Source organism: Myiozetetes cayanensis, unplaced genomic scaffold, assembly GCF_022539395.1.
Source record: "Myiozetetes cayanensis isolate MyiCay16 unplaced genomic scaffold, myiCay2020 scf23, whole genome shotgun sequence".
Classification (NCBI taxonomy): domain Eukaryota; kingdom Metazoa; phylum Chordata; class Aves; order Passeriformes; family Tyrannidae; genus Myiozetetes; species Myiozetetes cayanensis.
In genome coordinates, this window is record NW_026087445.1 from 1,277,262 (window position 1) to 1,299,921 (window position 22,660).

Genomic DNA, 22,660 nt, shown 5'->3' on the forward strand with positions numbered 1-22,660 from the left:
CCCTGGGCAGCCTGAAGAGCGAAGCCGGTGGGAAAAATGCTTTCCCTGCTTTGCTGCCATGTGCCGTGGAAAGTCCCCCTTGTCTCCATCAGGGCTCTCCCTAAAACACTACTGTGACGGGATGGGTGGGATGGGCACTGCTCTGGCACCCGGGGCTGGTTCCCTGCCCACCGCGGCCGCTCCCGCCCAGGCACCTGCCCGGACCATGGCCAAGATCCCGTGAGTGACCCCGAAGGGCGACTTTACTCTTGTCCTTGGCTGGTGCCCCGCTGGCAAGTCCGGGATGGAGGAAAGGGCAGATCTGTGTGTTTAGGATTCTTTGTGTCGGTCAGCGAGGCCCGTGTGAGGCTGAGACCCCGCGGGCCGGGGGCTGCTGAGTGCGAGGGGAGGGCGCTGCAGGCAGCGGTCCCAGCGCCGGGGCTGCTCCCCCGGGTGAGCCCCACCCCGAGCGGGGCCGGGCGGGGCGGAGCGCTGGGAGCGGCCCGGGCCGGCCGGGAGGGGGGAGGCCCGGCCCGGGGGCGGTGCCGCGGGGCCGGCCCGGCGCGGCGGGGCCCGTCCCGCAGAGCCCCAGCGCCGCCGCCATGAGCAGCGCGGAGCCGCCGCTCGGCGCCGGGCCGCGGGCTCAGCCCGCCTGGCAGCGGGAGATCCTGGAGCGCAAGCGGGCCAAGCTGGCGGGGGCGGGCGGCGAGCCCGAGCCCCCCGCCGGGGAGCGGCTGGTGGTGGCCGAGAGCCTGGGCCCGCTCCGGGAGAACCCCTTCATGCGGCTGGAGAGCGAGCGCCGCCGGCTGCGGCAGGGGCGGCCCGGGCCCGGCGCCGCGGCGCGGCCGCTGCAGCAGCTGCTGGAGCTGTACAGCGCCGTGCCCGGGATCCGCACCATCCGCGCCGACAACATCCTCATCATCGAGTCCCGCACCGACCCCGCCGCCTGCTTCGCCGCGGGGGACGCGCCGCCCGCCCGCCGCCGGGACCCGGCCGGCCCCGACCCGCTGCGGGAGCTGCTGGCCCGGCGCGGGGCCGCGCTCGCCGAGATCCGCGCAGACCAGGTCGTCATCTACGAGACGGGCGAGCCGCCGGAGCCGCCCGAGGCGGCCGAGCCGGGCACCGTCAGCCGCCTCCTGGAGAAGTTCGGGCAGCGCCCGCGGGGCCGCCGCCGCCGCGGGGGGGACGCGCTGAGCGGGACCGGGACCGGCGGGGCCGCGGCTCTTCCGCAGGTGGGACCGGGCGCTGCCCGGGCCGCGGGGCCCGGCGCCCCCGCGCCCATCCACAGGGGCCCCGGCTCCCCCCGGGCCCCGGCGCCAAAGGCGGCACCGGCATCCCCGCCCGCGGTCCGCGCCGCTCCGCAGCCGCTGCCGGCGGCCCCCCGGGCTGCCACCCCGGCGGTGCCGGCCGCCCCCAGCCCGCTGTCCTGCAGCCGGTGTTCCCCGGGCTGCCACCCCAGCCCACGGCACCGTCCCGGGCTGTCCCCCCCCAGCCGCTGCCGGCTCCCCCGCGGGCTGTCACCCCCGAGCCCGCGGCACCTCCCCGGGCTGTCACCCCCCAGCCCGTGTCCCCCAGGCAGCCCTGGCTCCCCCTCGGGCTGTCACCCCGCAGCCCTCGACCGCCGCCCGGGCTGTCGCCCCGCAGCCCGCGGTTTCCCCGGGCCGTCACCCCGAGCCCGCGGCCCCCAGCCCACCCCGGCTGCCCCCCGGGCCGCAGCCCCCCAGGCGGTCCCCGCCGCCCCCAAGGCTGCAGCCCCCCAGGCCAACTGCTTCCTCCACAAGATCAGCTCCAACTCGTTCACCGTCACCCCCCGGGGGCAGCCCCCCAGCGCCCGCGTCCCCGAGCCCGGAGCTGTCCCCGCGGGCCGCCCCGCGCCGCCCAAGGGGCCGCCAGTGCCATCCGCCAGCCCTTCCCATGCCAGAGCCAACGCCAGGAGGCCAAAGCCAGAGGAGGCCGAGGCGCCCGTGTCGCCCCTGCCCAGTGCCAGTCTGGCCCCCCGTGCCACCGGCGCCACTCAGCCGCTCTCCGCCTCAGCCCCCCGGGCCGGGGGCTCCTTCGAGATCCACCCGGCCCCCAAGCCCGACTTGGCGGCCATCCCAGCCCACGACCTGCAGGCTCAGGCTCTGGCCAAGCTGCGCCTGAATTCACGCAATTCCTTCCTGTTCGTGCCCCGGCGGGAGGGCGGCCCGGCTCGGCCCCCGGCCCACATTGCCCGGCCGGGGCCACCGCCACCGCCCTCGGAGGAGAAGGCAGCGAAGGAGCCCCCGAGGGCTCCCGCCCCGGAGCAGGAGGAGCCCGTGGCTTCCCCGCCGGCGCCTCTGGACCCGTTGGTACCTGTGACTTACATCGATGACATTGTGGAGCCGGACAGCGGGGAGGTTTCTCCCAGGGCCGGCTCGACTGCGAGGACGGGGAGCTTGGATCAGCCCGGGGGAGCTGGGCCTGACCTGGAGATGGAGTTCTCCTCCGTGCCCCTCTACAGACCCCACTCCGCGCCCCACCAGAGGGGAGGCAGCACCTTCACTGTCGTGCCCAAAAGGAAGCCCGTTGCCTCGGGGCTGCAGACTCTCGCTGATGCCAGCGGAAAGCCGCAGCGGGAGGAAGAGGACGAGGAGGAGGAGAGCAAAGGAAGAGGCAAAGCCATGGAGAACGCTGATGGGCCCCAGGTGGGGATACCCCATAAAAAGCGCTACCCCTCGGTGAACGAGATCGAAGTGATCGGAGGGTACCTGTCCCTGGAGAGGTCCTGCATGAGCAAGACGGGCTCCCGCCGCAAGAAGGTAAGAACTGCCTGGGGCAGCTCTGTGCTGAACAGCCAGGCTGGACGTGGCTGCTTTTGGGCTCTCTTTCCGTGAGGCTCCGGGTGGGAAGATGGGAAGTGTGTTTGGGAAGAAGGGCTTGGTCCTTTTGGGAGCCAGAGGCTGCTCTCGGGGAGGGGGCACTGGGTGCTGTTCCACAAAGCAGATGAGGGTGGGATATGCCCTGTGATAACTGCAGGGCCTCTCCCACCCCGTCTCCTCTTGGAGATATGATAACAGAAAGTAAAATATTTCAGATATTTAGGAAATCAGGGTGAGTTGCATGGTTTGAACAGCTGTGGGCTTTCCCTCCAGCTCTGCTGGCTGTGTCTGTAGGTGCTGGACATGTTGAGCTGCCTGTGGTCACTTGGGCAGCGTGGCATTGGCCTCCTCCCCGCATTAGTGATCTATTGATAGAGGCTCAAGAATTAGGTCTCGATTAGGCAGAAAGAGATCAACAAGAACTTAACTCCCCTTGATAGGATTAAACCACCTGCGCATTCTGGATGTGCAGCTACAGCTCTGAAGATCCCCGAGATGTCGATTGCTCCAAGTGCCTTTGGAGTGAATGCCAGATTTTCTCACTGCTTGGGATCTAACTTAGATCCTTGTGAGCCCTCCATTGAGAATTAATCTTTGTAGGGCTTGGTGAAACGCAGCTGGATGTGATAAGAGGAGGAGTGGGCGTGTTGTTGGGCTCTGAAAGCAGCACGCTGAGGTGACAGATCCCAACTTCTAAGCTGCAGTGTAACATGTTTTCCCGTAACAAGAAGAGTTGTTTGACATTCCCGTTACCTAAATCCAACTGGATTGCTGATGGACTGAATCCACACAGGTGCCTGAGGCGCTGAGTATTATAATTTGAGGAAATCCCTTGAGCAGGATGCATCTCATTTGAAGGGAGACGGGGAGTGCTGCTGCCCTGGCTTAACGCTGTTAAATTCCTTCCTAAGCACATGCAGCCCGTGTTAATTTGATGGTGACTAATGCAGGGAGCAGGTCTGGAGCACGAGCACCTTGAGATCCAGAATAAGCAAATGAGGAGCGATGATTCTGGCTCAGTGCTCCTGAAGTTTTATCTTGTTCTCCTACAGGGGAATGCTTGGAGTTGTTCTGACTGGAGTTGTTCTGTTTAAACACCTGCTGGCTTGAACCCATTCCAGCTGTTCTCTTGGCTCTGCTCTGTTCAGTTTGGGGTGTTAAACAGATTTACACCAAATCAGGTGTAAATAAATGGTGAAAATATCAAGACAACATGTTACAGTTATGGGTGCTCTTAGGATGGAGCAGAAGATCCAGGGGAAACCTTGTGGGACAGCCACGCTTGGGTAAGCCCTGCTCCTGATGCAGCTGAGGAGCCGATTCCTCTGAGCAGGGAGTGCTGCAGGGGCACAAAGAACAGAGCCAAACTAAAATTAAATGGTGCACAATGGAAGCTGTCCTTAACATTACAAAATGAAGGGAGGGAGATGAGGGCAAGGCCAGTGCAGTGACTGAGTTGTTTTTAAGTTGGTCAAACACCGGAACAGGAACCCAGAGAAGTCGTGGCACCTCCAACCCTGGAGCTGTCTGAAACTTGGCCTGGGGAAAGCCTTGAGCAACTGGCAGGTCAGACCTGCTTAAGGCAGGAGTTGGGACTAGAGACCTCCAGAGGATCTTTCCTAACCAAAAATGTCATGATATTGGTTAGGAGCTGTTTTGTCTGTCAGTGTTGGGTTTGTGTGACATTGGGCAGGTCATGGAGCTTCTCTGCCCGTGTTCTTATCAGCTTAATGGCATTGACTGTCCCACTGTGCACATGAGGTGCTAAATACTGCAAAGTGCACACACAGCTCTAACAGCCTTCAGGGGGGTGTCCTGCATGAGAACTTGGGTAAACATCTAGGTTTGGAGAGGAGGGATGTAACAGGCAGTTCCTGCTCTGCCTTTGAATATTGCAGAGCTCAGGGGACTGAAACAAATGTGGACCCTCTGGAAACTAAGATCCAGCTTAAGGAGAAGTAGTAGAGACACAAGTTTCTGGGTAAAATTAAATGTGGTGATGGAGTGGGAGAAACAGCCATTTTTCTTTCAGTTCCCTTCCTGCTCGGAGGGGCAAGCCCAGGGTTTGACTCTGTAGACAGCGTTTAGAAGATGCTGATGCTGGAGCAAATGGAAAGATTTCTGTTTACTCTTGACCTAGAGGATGTTTGTGGCTTTTACTCTGGGTAATAAGGCTGAGTGCTGATGCCTGAAAAGGAAGGAGCTCGTATTAGGATGCATTCCTTGGTTTCTTCCCAAGAGATCGCTGTGTGTCGCCAAGGCAACCAGCCAAAAACAAGGGTTCTGTTTTGTAGCTGTGCAGGGGTTTTCAGAAACTTGATTTTGGCCTGAATTGGGCAGAAGCAGAGGGATCCTGTGAGCTGAGAGCTCAAACCACAATCCCTTTCTCTTTTGGGGCATCAAAATCAAACCTGACGCTGGTTTTAGTGAACCTGTGTCTCTTGGGGTGAATGAGCCCACCTTGTGCTAAGCATCTTCCTTTCCAAACCCTGCCTTGGATTTGCTCAAGGGTCTTTAGTGATGCTCCTTGCTCAAGGAATTAGTGTTTAGGGAAACTGACGACTTGGAAAATGTCAGCGATTTGCTGGTGCCCAGCAGGGATCTGGGAGAGATAAAAGGCAGGTCTAGCACAGCCTGGACATGCTGTGGATCAGTGGGTGTCTCCATGTACAGCCAGGGCTAAGGATTTATTAGGAGGGAGGGAGGCAGCCCTGGCAGTTGGACCCTCTGTTCTGTGAGATGCAAATGGTGTTTTGCTTCAAATGTGGGAATTCAGCCTCTCTTTTCATCCCCATGTCTGGCCACTGAAAGCCTGACTGTGGTACAGATCCCAGCAAGATGGAGCTGGTGAGGTCCACGTCCTCTGGCCCACATCCTGCCTGGCTTTTGGGAGTGGAGGGTGGCTGGGACAGGCCGGGAGCAGGTTCCAGCACTGCTCTGGGCTGCACAGAGGGAGCTCCAGCCCCTGCCCTGGGCTGCTGGCAGTCTGCAAGACTTGTGACTTTGCTGTGGCCTGAGGGGTGCTGCTGGTGTGCAAGACATTTCAGGAAAAACAGCTTTATTGCTCCTTCCAGACCTTCAAATATGTGAGGCAGCTGTTAGTTTTGGAGTTGGAGCTGGATCTTGGTGAGGGGGAGAGAGATGCTGTTCCTGTGTCAGGACAACAATTTCCCAGCTCTGTTGTGCAACTGGAGCTGCTGTGGTGGGACAGGCAGTGCTCACCCAGGGCTCTGAAGGTCAGTGTGGGGCTGTGTGTGATGGGACACAGCGGGATCTGCAGCTGGATGGGCTGTGCCCATCCTGGGGATCAGGCTGCCTGTGTGGGCAGGGACTTGGAGCTTTTGTCCTCCTGCAGGGTTCAGGTGCCCTTGAGGACCCTTCATCTGCTCTTGTGGCTGTTTTGAGGCCTCTCCAAGGTGTCCCAAGGTTGGTTCAGATAAAGCAGTGGGGGTGTGACTCAGTGTGAGGACTCAGTGACCGTTTCCAGCTCCGAACGGATGTGCTGGGCAGCTGCTGGAGGAGCCTGGCTGAGCTCTCAGCTCCGGTGGTGAGGACAGGATACGAGCACAGGGGTGGAAGGAGACCTACTGACCTTTATTCTAAAGCAGGAGTGGGGCAGAGGATGCAGAGCACTGCTGCTGGCCTCAGCTCAGGGCTCCTCTTTGTTATCACAGAGAACTGAAAGCCTTTCAGCCCCGTAGCCCTGGGAGGAAGGGGAGGCTTTGCTGCAGGATGTGGATCTTTGGCATCTCAGAGGATAAAATCTACCTCGTCTGAGCTGAAAAGAGTCAATGGTAGTTTGGTCACCTGCCAGAATAACGTACAACAATGTTTTTCAGTGAGATAGAAATCTGGGTTTCTGCAGAGCGTGTGACTGGCACGTTGGAGCGAGGGCTTGGGAAGGACGGCAAAGTGCGGAGCCAGCCGGGCTCCTGAGGAGCAGCCACTGCCTTTAGGCTTCATGCTCTCATCTCCTTGGAGGCTGGACTGTGCTGGGGAGCTCCTGTGTGTGCAGCACTTGCCCTGAGTGTGCTCCTTCCACGTGTCCCGTCGCTCCTGCGGTTCATCCCAAGCCACAGCATGTTTGTCCTCTCTGGGGAAAGTGACTTCTGGCCAGGCCACCCAAAGTCCTGTGAGTAACAGGACCTGAGAGCCAACACTCATCAGGTTGTTGATGGTTTTGATGTGTGTTTCCCATCACAGCTGGTGGTTTGCCATGTGCTGGCAGACGAGCCTGAGCCCTGTGGGAGCAGGGATTACGGGAACAAGGCTGGTGGGATCCAAACAGTTGGATCTAATGGTAAATTGTCTTCAGAGATGTTCAGCTGAACTTCAAAATGTTCCAGCTCATGTGGACTTCAGCAAGGTCCATTTCTTAATGTTTTGAGCTGCATAATGCCTGAATGTGGCTTCCAAATTCCCACTTAAATGTCTGTTAAAAATTTATTCTTAATATCCCTCAGTTTTCATCGTGGGCAGGATTGGGCAGCAGCTTTGTTGGTCTAACCAGCTGAACTTCCTGCTCTGCAGTTCTCCATCAGCTCAGTTCTGTTGGAGATGGTCTCCTGTGAGAACCAGCTGTAGGCTCAGGATGCTGGCAGGGATGAACACCTCCAGCTATTGCCCAGACCTGTTTGGAGCAAGTCTGCACAGTGGGGAGTCTAAACATCAGTGGCTGCCTGAAGTATTTTTTTTGCAATGTATAACACAATTAAATTAACTGTAACACAAGTAAATTAATGTGGTGGTAGAAGCAAAAATCTCACTGCAAGAATTCCTTAGATTAATTATGTCCTCTGTGTTCTGGAAGGATCAGAGCATAGATTTATGTTCTTCAGCTCTCAGAGAGCTTGTTCTTGTTCTGTTTTCTGTCTCTGTCTGTGCTCTGCTGGGGCAGGTCCATCTGCCACATTTAAGGAGGGGCTGTGGCAGTATCTGACATGGATGTATTGCATTTTTGGTAGATGAGGTCAGCAGTGATAAGTCATGCTCAGGAAATAAGGTCCTGGATGAGGAGGCACAGTCCCTCCTCCCCTGCAGGGCCGATCTCCATTAGCTGTCAGATGTCAGCAGGCTCTAACTCTGCTGGTTTTTACCCTGTGATGTTGATGGCTGAAGGCTCTACAAATCAGAATTTGCTGTGGTTTTATCTTCTAAACCACTTCACAAGCTGCACCCAAGGCTGATGGTGGGGCAGTAGGGTTTTTTTTTGGTTTCCCCCCTGCCTGCCAGCTGCTTGAAATGCTGGTGCTTTGTTGTACGAAACCCTGGCAGAGCAGATGAGTCAGATTTATCTCATCTCTGTAGTGGGAAACTTTCAGTGACTGAGGTTCCCCATGGCCTCACCACTCCCATGCTTCGCCTCGTGCTGCAGCAACAGCCTGAGCTGCTCCAGATTCCCCTGGTTTTCTTCCTCCCATCCCCTGTTGTTGTCAGCAGTGAGTGGAACAGGACAGAAGAGCTAAAATAGAAACTCTTAGGCAAATTAGAGGCAAGCCTGGCTTTGAAGCTGGTTAGGATGTGCCCAGGGCTCAGCCTGCCCCAGAGCTCGAGAGGAGATTTGAAATACTTTGTGCTCTGAAGTCTAATCACAAGGATTACAGTTAACCTTATCTTAATCAGTTTCCTTAATCTGTGGACCAGATTGGAGACAGTTTATCATTTCCCTCTATCTCAAGGATTCAGTTTGGCTTGGGTTGGGGTTTTCCTGCCCACTCTGGTTTTTTCCAGTACGTGGTCATGGTGTTCCTGAGAGGAGCAGAGGAAGGACATGCTCAGCCTGCTGGGGCAGGAGCCCTGCTGCTCTGTCTTACATGTGGGGAACAGTAGCAAAAAAAGTTAAAATGTTTAGTTTCTTAGTTCAGTGGTAGCAAAGGAACTCTCTGTAAGAGCTGCTGCAGCAACATCTCCTTCACCTGAGGGGTTGTGCTCACCCCCCTCCCGAGTGAAACCTGAATTTAAAACCTATTTACAACCCAGACTCCTCCTGGTGACTGCAGTGGGATGTGGGTATGGCACAAGGCTGTGAGGATGCCACCGTTGGGACAGTTTGTGTAGGAAGAGTCATGTGAAGCATCTGTGTCACACAGAGCAGCTTCACAAACATCCTGGGAAAATCTGCACTGCAGGAGCTTGGTGCTGATGTGTTCCGAGAAGTGCCCTTGGGATGATCTTGGGAACTTGGCAGGATGGAGCTGCTGGGTTTGGGGCGCTGGAAGGAATGTAGGCAAGCTGGAGGAAATATCTCAGACACAATGACAGCAAAACACTTGTGTGCTCGGGGAAATGGTGTCTCTTGCAGCTGGTGAACGTGCAGGGCTGAGGGCACATCCCTGGGGCTGCTGCACTTCCCATTGAGGAAGCACCTTTTGCATGGTAGGAGTGGAGAAAAAGGGCAAGAGAGACATGAACTGCGTCATGCAGGGGATAACTGTGCACATCACTGAAACCTTTCCGTCCTGAAGTCTGGAATGAGCTCCTTGGCGAGGTGGGAAGTAATTCTGTTTCCAGCCTCCCTATATTTCCCATGGAATGATGCTCCAGTGGGTCCCATTCCAGCACCAGGCCAAGGCATTTGTCTGAGCTGCTCTGGGCAGTCTGGGTTGCACAGAAATGTTTGTGGGTGCCCCACGTTGTAGCCACAAGTGGTGTGCTCAGAGCTGCCTGCCAAGCAGAATCCTCTGCTGATGGGGAGTTCTGGGTGTTGTTTATGAAGACACCAAGTCTTGACACTAATTGTACCTTGTTTATCCTGCTCTCTTTGTGTACTCAGAGGAGCCTTGTTTGTAGATGTAGGGAGATTTGTCCAATTCTAAAGGGCCAAATAAGTAATATTTGAATTGCTTGTTAAACCGTGGGAGGCTCTGGCTCCTCTGCCTGCAGATGTGAGGAGGAATAAAGGGATTCTCTGGTGAATGGCTGCTCTGTGCCCTGGCACACTGGGGCTCCAGCTGTGGTCGTTTGGGCTCTGGAATCTCTCCTTGTCCAACACAGTCGAGGGAAGAGTTAACCAAGCTGCCTGTCCTGTGATGCTCCTGGGGCTGTCCCCACCCTGTCACTTCTCATCAGGAACTTGAAACTTGCCCCTGTCTTGCACGAGGAGTTTAATATTTCGAATCTCCATGCATTGCTCCTATCTGCCATGTGCTCCAGCATATTGATTACACAGGGCTGGCTGTGTGGGTTGCCTTGTAAATGGAGACTTTCTTGTTTTGCCTTGTGGCTTGGGAGCTGGGATGTGATCCTGGAGGAAACCTCTCCTTTGCCAGCCCCACAGGGCTTCCCTGGCATGCTCCTGCTGTAAATCTTTAGTGCCCTCAGCTCTGCTCAGTAACTGTGGTGCAGTTAATAGCTGAGCAGAAGTCAGTGTTGCTCTTAGGAAACACTTCTTGGAAAAGAGGATTACATGTGATCAGGCAAGCCTGTGGTGATGCAGCCAACTCCAGTTCCCCAAAATTATTCTTTTTGTGCAGAATGACAGAAAAGCACATTTCTGAAGTGCCATGTGCAGTTTCCTGGGCACACTTAGGCTGCTTCAGCCACAGCAGCACAGGGTTAATCCGATTTAGGAGCCGAGCCTCAAGTCCCCTCAGTTCCAAGGGATACTTGTCAGGGAAAACCCCTTTATTCCCGTGTCAAGGAAAGGCTTTAGAGGTGCAAAAGCTCCTTATCTTCTCTGAATGATAGCAAAAGCCTTGGTCATGTGCTGATGCTCCTGCAGTCCCCAGGGTACTATTCCAGGCTGCTGCACACAGTTTCAACAATTTGGGCTGACACATGGCCACGTTTTCAGGACATGTGCAGGCACATAGACAAGCTCATTGCTAACTCTGAGGAAATGGCTCATTTTTACACAAATCCTTTATCTAAAACTTTCTTTCCAGGGGAGTTGTCTAGATCACTGACTGCAGGTTGCTATAAAAAAAAAAAAAGGTTTCTGCTCCTCTGCCTCCTTTTGCTAAACCTACTGCTCTGTGAGAATGGTCAGGTGGGAGGACCAGGGTAAACCCTTTGGAGATCTTTCCCACCATAAAATACCTGCTTCTGCCCTCTGTTTCCAGTGTCACAAACAGTTATTTATCTGTGCAGAGACCTTCCCTCTCAGCCCGTGGCAGCTGGGAGGTTGTTCTGTGTTTAGAAGGGTCCTGAGCTCTGCTGGGCAGAGCCTCCATCAGCCACCCGAATGGGTTTGGTCTTTGAACAGTTTTCCTGCTCAGCCCAGGGATGCTCTGTGTGCCCAGGCTTCCTGACCCATTCCCAGCTGGCTGCTGCAGTCTCAGGTCATCAGGTGTGATGTCCTTGTTGCTTTCATGTTGTCCACCCAATCCTTAGACAACCAGTGCAGCACAAAGGGAGCGCAGCGTAAGAGTGCACAGGAACACGAGGTTCTCCCAAACACTCACTTTGTTCATGCTTGATCTCTGGGATTCACTCACGCTGAATGGTCCTCCCTCCCTGCAGATGCCAGCCAAGCCCTCCTGTGACATTGCTGAGAGAGGAGGAGGAGGCGCTGGATTGACCAGGTGTGAAAAGCTGCTTTAAAATCACACCCAGCAGCATTTGGCAGCCCACACATGTCCCGGGGGGTCAGAGCAGTCCCTGGGTTTGTCACTTAGGAATTAAGTTGCTTGAGGAGAGAGGATGATCAGAGGAAAATTAGTAGCTGAAAAGAAGAGTCTTGATCCCTGGTGCTGCTCAGCTCTTTGGATCTGGTGAAGCACTTGGGTGCTGTGGGTTGTCAGCAATCTGCTGACTCTGACTCTCCCTGCTGGAATAGAGTTACAGGGTGATTTTTTGTTTTGTTTTGTTTCTTTTAATGCCCAGAACGTGTATTTTTTTTCTGACTCTCACAAGGTGAGGATTTGGATTGCAAAGAAGTTCCTGTTTAAAAGGTGTAAACACCCTAGGTGATCATTTGGGCTTTGCCTCATCAGCCAAGAAGCAAATGTGATAATGGGTGGAGAAGAGAAAAGCCACACTAAAGAGATTGTTTCTGGAGCTGAGGATGCAGATTAACCCCAGGAGACTCCCAGAGAGCTCCCTCGTGTGAGAAGCCATCGGGTGTTTGCTCTGTCATTAAAACTGCCTTGCAGACTTCCCTGCCTCCCTTTTGGAGGTGAGGTATCTGCTGACTGGCCTTGCTTGTGTCATAGGTTGGGTTCTATAAATTGGTTATTTCTGATACGTCTGTGTCCACGGGGACTCTCTGGTGGTTGGTCTGGGAGCAGCCTGCCCTGAAAGAAGGTTGACTTTTGTTTTCTTTTCTAAATGGGGGCCCTGTATGACTACTCTGATTTACGCACGTTGGGCAATGTTTACCCTGCCTTCTCTTTTCCTGGGTACTTTATTACTCATTGCTGTTCAAATCCTAGCAAATAAATAAATGATTCTTGCTATGGCAACAAGAATCTGCTGGCTGAACAGCACAATATTCCCTGAAAAGCCTACTTTGCTCTTCCCAGCGTGTCTCTGATTGCAGGGCAGAGTAGCAATATATAGATATATGGGTTGGTTTGTGACACAGTTTTGTGGGTGAAGCCTTCAGCTGAGTGAAGAGTGACAAATCCCTGCAAACATCCACAGCTGAAGGGTGCAAAATTCTTCCTTGCCACAACTGGCAGCTGCTGCTGGGGCAGAAGTGGGGAAAGCAGTGCTGAGACACGTTGAGCAGAGCCCTCTGGCTGGGCTCCAGCGTGCTTGGCTCTGCTGGGAGACGCTTTTCTTCTACAGAAACGTCCCCTCTTGCCTTTTGTGTTCCCATAAAAGCCTCAGTGGTCTGGCAAGGGGCTGCTGGCTGTGCAGACCCGTTGTCTGTGCCATTGCTGGGCTCTTGATTTTCCTGTTTAGATGGTTCCTGGGCCTGAAGCTGCCCGTGCTCCCCACACAGTGCTCTGTTCTGCTCAGAGCATTTCTTCAGGCAGCTCTGCCCCTGTGGCCCCTGGTTTTGCCTGAGCAGCTCACCCTCCATCGTCTTTTGGGTCGAGCTTGGGTTGTGCTTCCCTGAAACCACGTCATGCTTGGGAAGGGCAGCCCAGCACGTTTATTGCTCTGGGTTTTAGTGCTCCCTGCACGGGCAGGGCTGACTGAGCTCCCTGCAGTCCTTTCCTGGTTGTTCCTTGTGTTTGCTCTGCCTGGGTGCGTCCAGAGCTTTATTGGAGCTCTGTGGGGCTCTGCTGGTGCTTGGGAGCAGGCTCTGGATGCAGAGGGTGGTTTTTGAGGGGGTTGTGCCGTGGTGCAGCCGCGTTCACACGACTGGCCGGTGTGAACTTCGGCGTGTGCTGCTGGGGCAGCAGGTTGTCTTGTCCTGAGCTGTCCCTGGGTGTGTGGGTTACTGCACTGCTGTGGTTAATGATTGCTCTGCGTGAAGGGCTCCAGCACTGCCTCCTGCACCTCCTGCCTGGGGGGCTCCTGCAGGACACCCAGCCCTGCTCCAGGAGGGAGCGTGGCCCCGGCTGAACTGGCTGTGGGAATTGGGAGCTGTGTGAGTTTAGGGCTGTTGGGGTGTTGCCTCTGGGCACTGTGTGGGCAGGGCCACATCTCTGGGTCACTTCTGCTGCGTTCTGCCCTTTGGTTTGGCTCCCTGGTGAGGCTGTTTCCTCCTCCAGCACTACACGCACCTTTGGCCCAAACTGGACTCCAAGTCATTTTTCTCAGAGATTTCCTCCAGATAACAGAAAACCAGGAACACTGAGTTCCGTCTCCCAAGCTTAAATTCTAAATCCAAGGCATATCTCTCCTGTCTCCTTTGTTTTCCACGTTTAGCCAAGTAGTTCTTGCCCTTCAGTGCAGTTGCCAGCACTGGGAAGCAGCCTGTGTGCAGTGTCTGGTTCTGGGATAGCTCCTGAGCTTCCAGGAGCCCTGGGCACCTCCACCCTCTGGCCCTCGTGCCTGGCAGAGTGGCTCATCCCCAGCACAGACACCACATTGTGAGCAGTCCCAGCCTGGCTCGGATCAGGGAGCATCTAGGTCAGCAGCAGGGATGGGAAATTCAGGGAACAGCAACTGGGATGCTCCAGTCTTCAGGGCTGTTTTATTCCAGCCCCATTTCTCTGAAATGCAGTCACTTTTCTCCCCATGTGTCAGCTGGAGAAGGTCCGAGTGGCTCTGGGGCAGGGAATGGGGAAAGGCAGCTGGTTGCCCTCTGTGCTGTTTCCATCCTGGGAGTGTGTCCAAGGTCCATCCCGTCCTGGGGTGGAGTGGCACCCCAAGTGTGCATTTGCAGGGTGGGAGAGGTGCAGGTGCTCACTCTGTTACCCAGATTCGAGTTAAACTCCCCTTGCTGTTTTGCTGACATGCAGCAGTGAAATGCTCCCTGTCTGGCCCTGCAGACCCTGATCCCCCACAGCTCCTGGGTCCTGTCTGTGGGCAGCACAGGTGACACTGTGGCAGTGCCTGATGGCAGCTCTGGCCCCTGGGCACTTTCAGCAGCCCCCAGTGGTGTGGCACCAGTGCTCCGGCCACTGGACATGCAGAGACAGCTCTTCCAGGGAATAGGTGCACCTGGGCAGCACTTGTGGTGCTTGAGAGCTGCCTGGGGCCAGGTGCCACTTCCCAGCCCCTGGGGGGAGTTTGGGTGTGAGAGTAACTGCAGATATGGCCCAGGAGGTGAACGTGCTGCACTTGCTCCTTTGCCGGTCGTTACACAGCGCCTGGAGAGATCCATCCAGCTCCTGCCGCCTGCCACAAGCTACCACGTCCTTTTAATTCTGTTTATAACCTTACTGTCTGGGGTTTAATTGCATTTAGAAGTAGAGGGATCACAACACCCTTTTAGACAGCTGCTCCTGAACCTTGATCCCTGTTGGCTGGATACTTCCCTACTTCTGGCATAAATCTATTCCTGGCAGTTCCTCCTTGTTTGTCTGCTGTGTGCTGGCATCAGCAGCTCTCTGCTCCTTGGGGGTTATTTTCTGGTGTTCTTAAAGAGCTGTGGTGCTTTTTCTCCACCTGCACTTGTGCTGGTGGGAAGTTTTTTAGCCAGTGAATCTCCTCTGCACCTGCTGAGGTGTCCTGCAACCAGATCCTCGGAGCACAAGGGTAGCTGATGATTAGGACAGGACAGGCTGCAGGGGAGCAAACCCTTCCCTCAGCTTTTCTTTTCAACTTGGAAGAGCACATCTGGAGTTACTTCCACCACCTGCTGGGTGTTACAGGCAGGATGGAGCCAGGCAGTCCCTATTTCCAGCAGAAATGCTTTGCTTCAGTCCTGCTTTAAGCAGTATCCTAATGGTGATTACAGGCGTGTAGCCAATCCGAAATTTTCTTCCTGTTATTCACAGGTGATGAATTTGTCTCAGAGCAAGGGTTGGTCTTAAACACCGTTCCATTTCTAGTGTTTTTGCTCTCTAGTTTTCTTCATGACCCATAAAATTCTGGTTTTCCCTTGAGGTTTGAGGCACCTTCATTCCTCAATTCCTCCTTCATTCATTCACCTTCATTCTCCCAGTTACTGTGCCAAGGTCATTAGTGAGAATACTGAATAAAACTGGTTTCAAACCAGAACCCTGTCCAGTATTTTCCTTTCTCTGCTACCACCTGTTACCATCTCTCCTTCAGCTGTTTCCACCTTCTCACTTCTGCTATTAAGCCCTGTTTTATGTAGCTTAAGTAGCTCTTTGCCAGGATGTCCTCCTAGGACCGGGGTCCTGATCACCAGTATTTCTGTAGGCTGGGTACACAAACCAGTTGTCAGGCATTAGCAATGTCACTTTTCCAACATGAGGATGTTTTCCTTTCCTGCTTGGCAACACTGATCTCTTGAGAGACCCGCTGGCAGCTGCTCCTGGGTGCTGGGCATCAGTGAGATGATGGTGAAGGGCAAAAGGCCAGAGGTGCTCTAGACCCCTCAGCCTCCTGCCTCCATCCCATCCCATCCATTTGGCCCTCTGTCAGCGTGCCAAGAGATCCACCAAGGCCCATGGGAAGGGATGGGGGGGATATTCAGTCATTCCTATAAACCAGGGTGCAGCCCTGGGGGGCACAGTGACCTGAGCCAGTGTTGGGATCGGTGGGTTCCTGTGCTGCTCCCTGACAATCCTCCTTGGCTCTTGTCTAGATGAAGATCTCCTTCAATGAGACAAGTTTGCAGACTATGTTCGAGTACCCCTCGGAGAGCTCCCTGGCAGAGGAGGAGGAGGAGGAGGAGGAAGGCCACGCTTCGGAAACAGAGGAGGAGAAATCTTGCCCCTTTTACGTTCCACGCCCAAATGGCACTTTGCATCCCAGTACACCCAACTCAGGTGAGTGAGGCCCTGTGTTGGCACTGTGGGGTTTCTGGTGGTGTCTGTCACTGTCTGTGTTTCCTACAGACCCTTTGGGGCTCCACACGAGTGGAGATGCCAATGGAGGTGAACAGGGAACTGCAGCTGGGCAGCTTCCATGCTGTCCCTGCCAGGATCCTGGCCCCACTTCCTTTGTGGTGGTGAGGAATATTTACACCAGCTTTCTCCTTCCTGCAGATTTATCCAGCTACACCCCAAAGCACTCCGTGAAGTTCAGCGAGTGGCAGGAGCAGAAGTATGAGGGTCCTGCTGCAGAGGGACCCCTCCCAAAGGAAGCTGATTCCCATGGGAACCAGGACATGGTGAGGCTTTTAATAAGGAAGTCTTGCTGAGTTTTTCTGTGGTGCTGGGGTTGTTCTGGGCAGTGGATGGGACGGGATGTGCCTTTGTGTTCACTGTCCAGGGAGGTGTGTCACTGCTCCCAAAGGGACCAACACACGCTCCCACTGCCACGTACAGACCTCCCTCTCAGTGTGAACGAGTCTTGGGGCAGCTGCACACTCTGCACTCAGCACTGGAAAGACATGGACTTGTTGGAATAAGTCCAGAGGAGCCCATGGAGATGCTCCAAGGGCTGGAGCCCCTCTGCTCTGGAGCCAGGCTGGGAGAGCTGGGGGGGTTCACCTGGAGAAGAGAAGGCTCCAGGGAGACCTGAGAGCCCCTTCCAGGGCCTAAAGGGGCTTGTAAAAAAGAAGGAGATTGACTTTTTACATGGGTGGGTGATAGAACAAGGGGGAAAGGGTTTTAAACTAAAAGAGAAGAGATTTAGATTAGATTTTAGGAAGAAATTGTTCCCTGTGAGGGTGGGGAGGCCCTGGCACAGGTTGCCCAGAGAAGCTGTGGCTGCCCCATCCCTGGGAGTGTCCAAGGCCAGGTTGGAGGGGGACTGGAGCAGCCTGGGCCAGTGGAAGGTGTCCCTGCCCGTGGCTTTAAGGTTCCTTCCAATGCAAACTGTTGTGGGATTCTGTGATAACCCGGGGCACATTTGGAGGGGGGGATCAATGCCCTGGGCCAGGTGCCAGTGCAGAGGTGTGGGTGCTGATTTGCCCTGGCTGATGACCCCTCCTGCCGCTCTGCTCTCCCCACAGCTCACCCCGGCAGAGAAGGGCGGGCTCTCGGATTTCAGCAGCGAGCCCGCGCTCTACTTCTGAGGGACTCACCGCGGTCCTGCAGCAGCAGCTGCTGGGCAGGACGTGTCAGTGCAGCTGCCCCGAGCCCGCACAGCGCCCGCCCTCCCGCCCCGCCGCCTGCGCTGCATCCCGATGCCAAGGGGGGACCAGGTGCTGTCGGGCATCTCCGGAGAATATTTGCACTGGATTTTGGGACCTAATTACTACTTTTGAGGCGTATGATTCATTCTGCCTGTGGCCTTGCACGTTCCTTGTTCAAGATCGGCTGCTGATTAGGCGAGTGTGTGAAGGGCAGAGCTGTGATCCCGGGATGGATGTCGATTCTCTCGGTGCTTGTCTGAGTCCAGGCACTGTGTGGGGTCTGGACAGTTCCTGTAACGCTTTTCCCATCAGAGGCCTCAGTGGAGAATGGCTCTGGAGTTGGAGCAAGCACTGGGAGCATCTGAGCTGGATTCACAGCGTGGCTGTGATTGACAGGTGGGGTGTCAGTTTGGAAAACCATTGCTTTGTTCTTGGCATGTTTCTGGGACTGGTTTCACTGAACCATCATGGAATCAATGTGCCCGTTCCGTGCCTGTGGAGTTCACTGCACACCCTGTGAGGGAGGGAGAGGAATGAACGCCTTTAACTTTAGGTGTCCTTTTTGCACCGAGTCTGTAACGACGTGTCCAGACTGGCTCGAGCCTCTTGAAAATTCCCAAACATTGGCCATAGCTTTGATCTGTCCCTACCTACCCAATTTTGGCATCCAGTCTCTAGGAATTGCTGGTTGTGCTCCAGTTTGCCAGTTCCTCTTGTTGCTCTGTTCCAGATCTGACTGATCTGTCGTGGTTGGTGGGGAGGGTTCCTTTGAACCACGCTCGCTCTGCTCCTCTAATCAAAGCACAGGAGGGCACTTTCACTCCTTTCTTCTGCAGAACTTGAACAAGGAATGTGGGAAATTTTTTTTGTTTTGTTTTTTTTCTAGGATTTTTATAGTTCTATTGTAATTGTTTAATGCAGCCAATATGCAAAGGAATCTGCTAGAATCTTCCATTTACATTTTCTACTACTGTAAACTCAGGGTCAAAATTGCACTCTGGAACAGATGGAACACTGCTGCTAATGTGATTTGTACTTTGGGATTAAAAGAGATGCAGTTGGAACAGATCCGGCCTCTTTGGGCTCTATGGAATGAGTGGTGCCCCAGCATGAGGCTCTGTCCAAAGGAACAGGCTGGAATCTTTGATTAAATTTGATATGTTTATTGGTTTGCCCGTTATATAGAGATGATGGATGTCTACTCAAGGTCTGTGAACTGAAAATGCTCTGCATACCTTGCTCTGGGTTTGGTGTGTATTGTAGCAGCAGGGGAAGGTTGTTCTGCTGAAAAACACGGTCAGGATTAAATGTTAGCACATACCTACTTGTAGCTGTTCCCTTCTGTGCCTAAATAATTCTGGAAAGAGAACACACACACACACACACAAAAAAAAAAAAAAAAAAGATGAGATACTCAGTAGTTTGTTAGATGTTTTTAGAGGGAGGGGCCACAAAGGAACACTTTGCACCTCCTTGTCCTGTCCAGGCCAACTCAAAACCTGCTCCCTGCTTGACCTCCCAGGAGCAGGACGTGTCTGCACTGCATCTGCCTGGGACATGACACAGGTACTGTGGGTACTGTGGAATTTCATGTGGTAAAGCTTCTCTTAATGAAATACTTCAGGACAAGGTGCCGAGGCTGGGGTAGAATGAGGGAAAATGCAAGGCCTCTAATGAGTGCTGGATTTAAGGGGTAAGTTCTCAGCTGTGTGGAGTTAAACACTGCCCACAGCCAAAGATCAGGGACTATGTTTGAAGAAAAGGTTTTTTGACAGCTTTTTTAGCAGGCAGGGTCCCAGTGCGCATCCTTCCCTGTGGAAAAGCCCAGGTCAGTCTAAGGCAGCTCTGTTTCTAGATCCACAGCTTAGCAAAACTGCAGGTGGTAAGGCAAAAGCTGCTTTCAGCTCACGTTAGGGACAAGGTGTCTGAACTAGTCCTGACTTTGTTCTGCTATGGATCAATGAGGAATGCTAAAGCCAACAATATCCTGCAGCTTGTTCCCCTGACCTCAGCCAGCTGAAACACTGCTCTGGTACTCGGTGTGCTGTACCCTGAGTTAACTCAGTGCCTGCAGCCCCTGGGCAGGGCAGGCTCAGGGGGTGGGGGATGGTGCGTGTGTGCTGCTGCCTCCTCTGCTCCTTCCTCCTGCTCTGCTCTGGCCCTGATTCAACCTCACCCAGCGCTGCCTTCCCACTGCCCAGCTCTGCTCTGCTCCCTGCCTGTGCCACGTGCCCTGAGCTCACTCCTGGCAGAGCAAGGTGAGTGCTGTGCTGAGGGCAGAAGCAGCTTCAGGGTCACTGTGCTCAAAATAAAGGGTGTTTTTGTACACATGCCTACCCTCATCTCTAGCATCTGAGGATCAACTTTAGTGGCTCTCTAACTAATACCAAAGCACATCTGAAAGGAGAATTTACTTCTGCAAAACAAAGGCTTTTATTAAATGTGGCATCCTTGTACCAGAGCAGCAGCTGTCCCAGACCAGCAGGACTTCCCAGGCTGAAAATCAAGTTTAGGAACGCTTTTGTTGATGTGCTTGTTGTCCTAATGAACTGCTTTGTGGCTCTCTGGCTTTACCATCATTCCCACTTTCTTCCTTCAGGATATCTAGCAATGTCTGAGAATTGTCCAGTACCTGGGAAAGAAATAAAAATAGCTTATTTTTACATAAACTGTTTCTCTTATGAGTTCCCTTCAAGTTCAGCTGATGTGCCTTGCAGCAAGAGGAGTTCTCCAGCCCTTACAGTCCCAAATTCCTGGTGATGTATCATCCTGTAACATTCCTGCAGGAATGTCTGTGGGGGAGTTTCTCTGGTTTGTGCCCATATTCTGAATACGAAACACCTTAAGCAACTTATCTGTCTTGGAGCACAAGGCAGAGAACTTCCCAAAGCAGACTGGGATGAACTTCTGGGGTTTTTGGTTGGTTGGTTGGTTGGTTGATTGGTTGGTTTTGTTAAGGGAGATGTTGATCCCTGGGCTTTTTAGATCAGTATTGTGTTCAGCTCACCCAGTTTCAACTATTCTGCTGTTAAAACTGCACATTTGGGGCTTCTGGCTTCAAGCCTAACTCAGCTCCACAGTGACCTTAAGTCAGACTAAATCTCTCATGAACTCTCTCCTATTTTTACCTTGCAGTGTATATAATCTAACATCCCTTACTGTGCTCTAGGCCACAAGAGGTTTAGGAGACCTTGCTGCCTGCCCATCTCACCAGTGTAAAATTTTAACACAGTAACAAAATGTGATGGTTGGAGCCCCAAAGATCATTTTATGTTCCTGTGAGCTTGTGGAAATCACTAAGTGGTCGGAGAGGAGCCAAAGGGAAGTGCCCAGCAGGATGAGGCGCAGGTGGGATCTTGCCATGCTGGAGGAAGGTGGAGTCCTGTGGGGATTGGGGAAAGCAAGGAGTGATCACAAACCAGTGTTGTACATCCCCAGGAAAGGAACTCTGTTACTGGTTTGTTTGTAGGACACCTCCCTCTCCTCCTCACCTCTTTTTATCTCCTTTGAGTGTAAGTTCCTTTCAATAAACAGGAATTCACCTGTAGGCTGGGGGTGTGACTTGGGTCTCAGGTAAGGTTTCTTTTCAAAGGGGCTCTTTGTGTAGCTTTATGATACAATTTTTAAGCTGTTAAATTTTTATGTGAGCTTCCCCCTTCACTTCAAACCAGCCTGCTTCAGGACCTGATGAGGAAACAGCTCCAGCCTCACCTGAAAAATAATTGTCATGGAAAAGTACTGACTTTGGGAGAGGAAGAGAAGCTGACACAGAGTAGTTGATCTCATTCAAAAAGCAAATGGGAGAAGGAGAAGACAGCAGCTAATAGGGGAAACGAGTGTTTCTGGCCCAAGCTGCCCTGCCACCAACAGAAGGAAAATTGCCACTTCTCTGAAAGTAGCCTGGAAAGATCCTTTTTGAAAAATAAAAATCTGGTTGGTGTGTAATGCAGAAGTGACTTAAGCCATGATCCTGTAATGAGGCAATCCCTGCCTGGCAGTTTACAAATCCAGGAAGAATGAAAGGGTAGAGCTGTCCCAGGAGCTGAAATGACAGCACCAGCCTTCACAGTTTGCTCCTTCTCCCCATCTACTGCCCCAACACTCTGACTCTTAATGACATTATTATATTAAAGATGAAAGAAACTACACTAAATGTTGGGCAGGAAGAGTGTCAGGCCAACACCTCCATCAGCACTGTTATTAACTGCATGAATTTGTGGGCTTCTTGTGTCATGTCTCTGGTTTCCTCCTTTTCCCCAAACGATGGCTGTGGGATGGTTGCTTTTAGGGGTCTGTTTCAAGGACCACTTTGATGTATTTTGACAATAAGCTTTGCCCAACCTCAAAGAGCACCAAAACTAATCCCAGTCCAACTCAACCCCCTTGTGACCAGGGTGTGTGTGCTGGAGCTGGAATCATATCCCAGGCAGCAGTCGGGGCGGTTGTTTCGGCTGCAGTGCTACGATTTTCACTGCAGTGTGGGCGATGGTTCATGGAGGTGCTGCAGACAGACCTTCAGGTAAAACCAGCTCCTGAGTTCCCAGGATCACAAAATACCCCGAGCTGGAAGGGACCCACAGGGATCATCCAGTCCAGCTCCTGGTCCTGCACAGACACCCCAACAATCCCCCCCTGTCCCTGAGAGTGTTGTCCAAATGCTCCTTGAGCTCTGGCAGCCCTGGGGCCTAAACCTCCCCTGACACAACATTAGGCTGGATCTCAGGGAAAGGTTCTTCCCCCAGAGGGTGGTTGGCACTGAACAGGCTCCCCAGGGCAGTGGGCACAGCCCCAAGGCTGCCAGAGCTGCAGGAGGGTTTGGACAACGCTCTGAGGGACAGGGTGGGATTGCTGGGGTGTCTGTGCAGAGCCAGGAGCCGGATGCTCAGGATGTTCTGTGATTCTGTATTCCACGATCCGGGGGTCGCAGGGAGCAGAGATCGGTGCCGTCCCTCCTCTTCTCCCGAGGATGTTACACCGCAGGGCCGGCACTGCATTCCCTCCGTACCTGCCCGCAGGCCGCCTCGGTCTCTGCGATGGTGCGGTCGATCTGAGCGCGGGCGGCCCGGAGCCCCGCCAGGCTCTCGCTGGTGTCGGCCAAGCGCCGGGCCAGCGCCGCCATCCGCGCCTGCAGCCGGCCCCGCTCCGCCTCCTGCGCCCGGATCTGCCCGCTCAGCTCGTCCCGCCGGGCGCGGAGCTCCGACAGCCCTGCGGGGCGGCACCGTCACACGGGGGGCCCTGCCCGGCCCCCGGCCCGGCCCTGCCCGGCCCGGCCCCGCTCACCCTCCCGCAGCGCCCGGCGCTGCCCCCGCAGCGCGGCCCCGGCCCCGCTCATCGCCGCTCCGCCCCTTCC

The 22,660-nt window shown here is 54.4% G+C and overlaps 2 protein-coding genes across 2 annotated transcripts; one reads left to right on the forward strand and one right to left on the reverse strand.

Annotated features, from left to right (window-relative positions):
- The first annotated feature begins 581 nt into the window (after positions 1-581).
- TPRN (taperin) lies at positions 582-18,378 on the forward strand. The gene is given in 7 exon segments (XM_050319777.1): positions 582-1,392; positions 1,395-1,559; positions 1,562-1,657; positions 1,660-2,759; positions 15,874-16,057; positions 16,277-16,401; positions 17,188-18,378. Coding segments are annotated over 7 exon segments (2,544 nt in total). The 3' UTR covers positions 17,251-18,378.
- Positions 18,379-19,806: 1,428 nt separating this feature from the next.
- On the reverse strand, positions 19,807-22,642 carry LOC126642329 (microtubule nucleation factor SSNA1-like). The gene is made up of 3 exons (XM_050319830.1): positions 22,591-22,642; positions 22,316-22,515; positions 19,807-19,942 (listed from the first exon to the last, which is right to left on the reverse strand). The coding sequence occupies exons 1-3, from the start codon at positions 22,640-22,642 to the stop codon at positions 19,820-19,822; spliced, it is 375 nt and encodes a 124-aa protein (XP_050175787.1). The 3' UTR covers positions 19,807-19,819.
- Between the last annotated feature and the right edge of the window lie 18 nt (positions 22,643-22,660).

Coding starts and splice junctions, on each gene's coding strand:
- LOC126642329 (XM_050319830.1), bottom strand. CDS start 22,642: ATGAGCGGGGCCGGGGCCGCGCTGCGGGGGCAGCGCCGGGCGCTGCGG. Junction 22,516..22,590: donor GCGCCGGGCGCTGCGGGAGG/GTGAGCGGGGCC, acceptor GCCGCCCCGCAG/GGCTGTCGGAGCTCCGCGCC. Junction 19,943..22,315: donor CCGAGGCGGCCTGCGGGCAG/GTACGGAGGGAA, acceptor TTTCTTTCCCAG/GTACTGGACAATTCTCAGAC.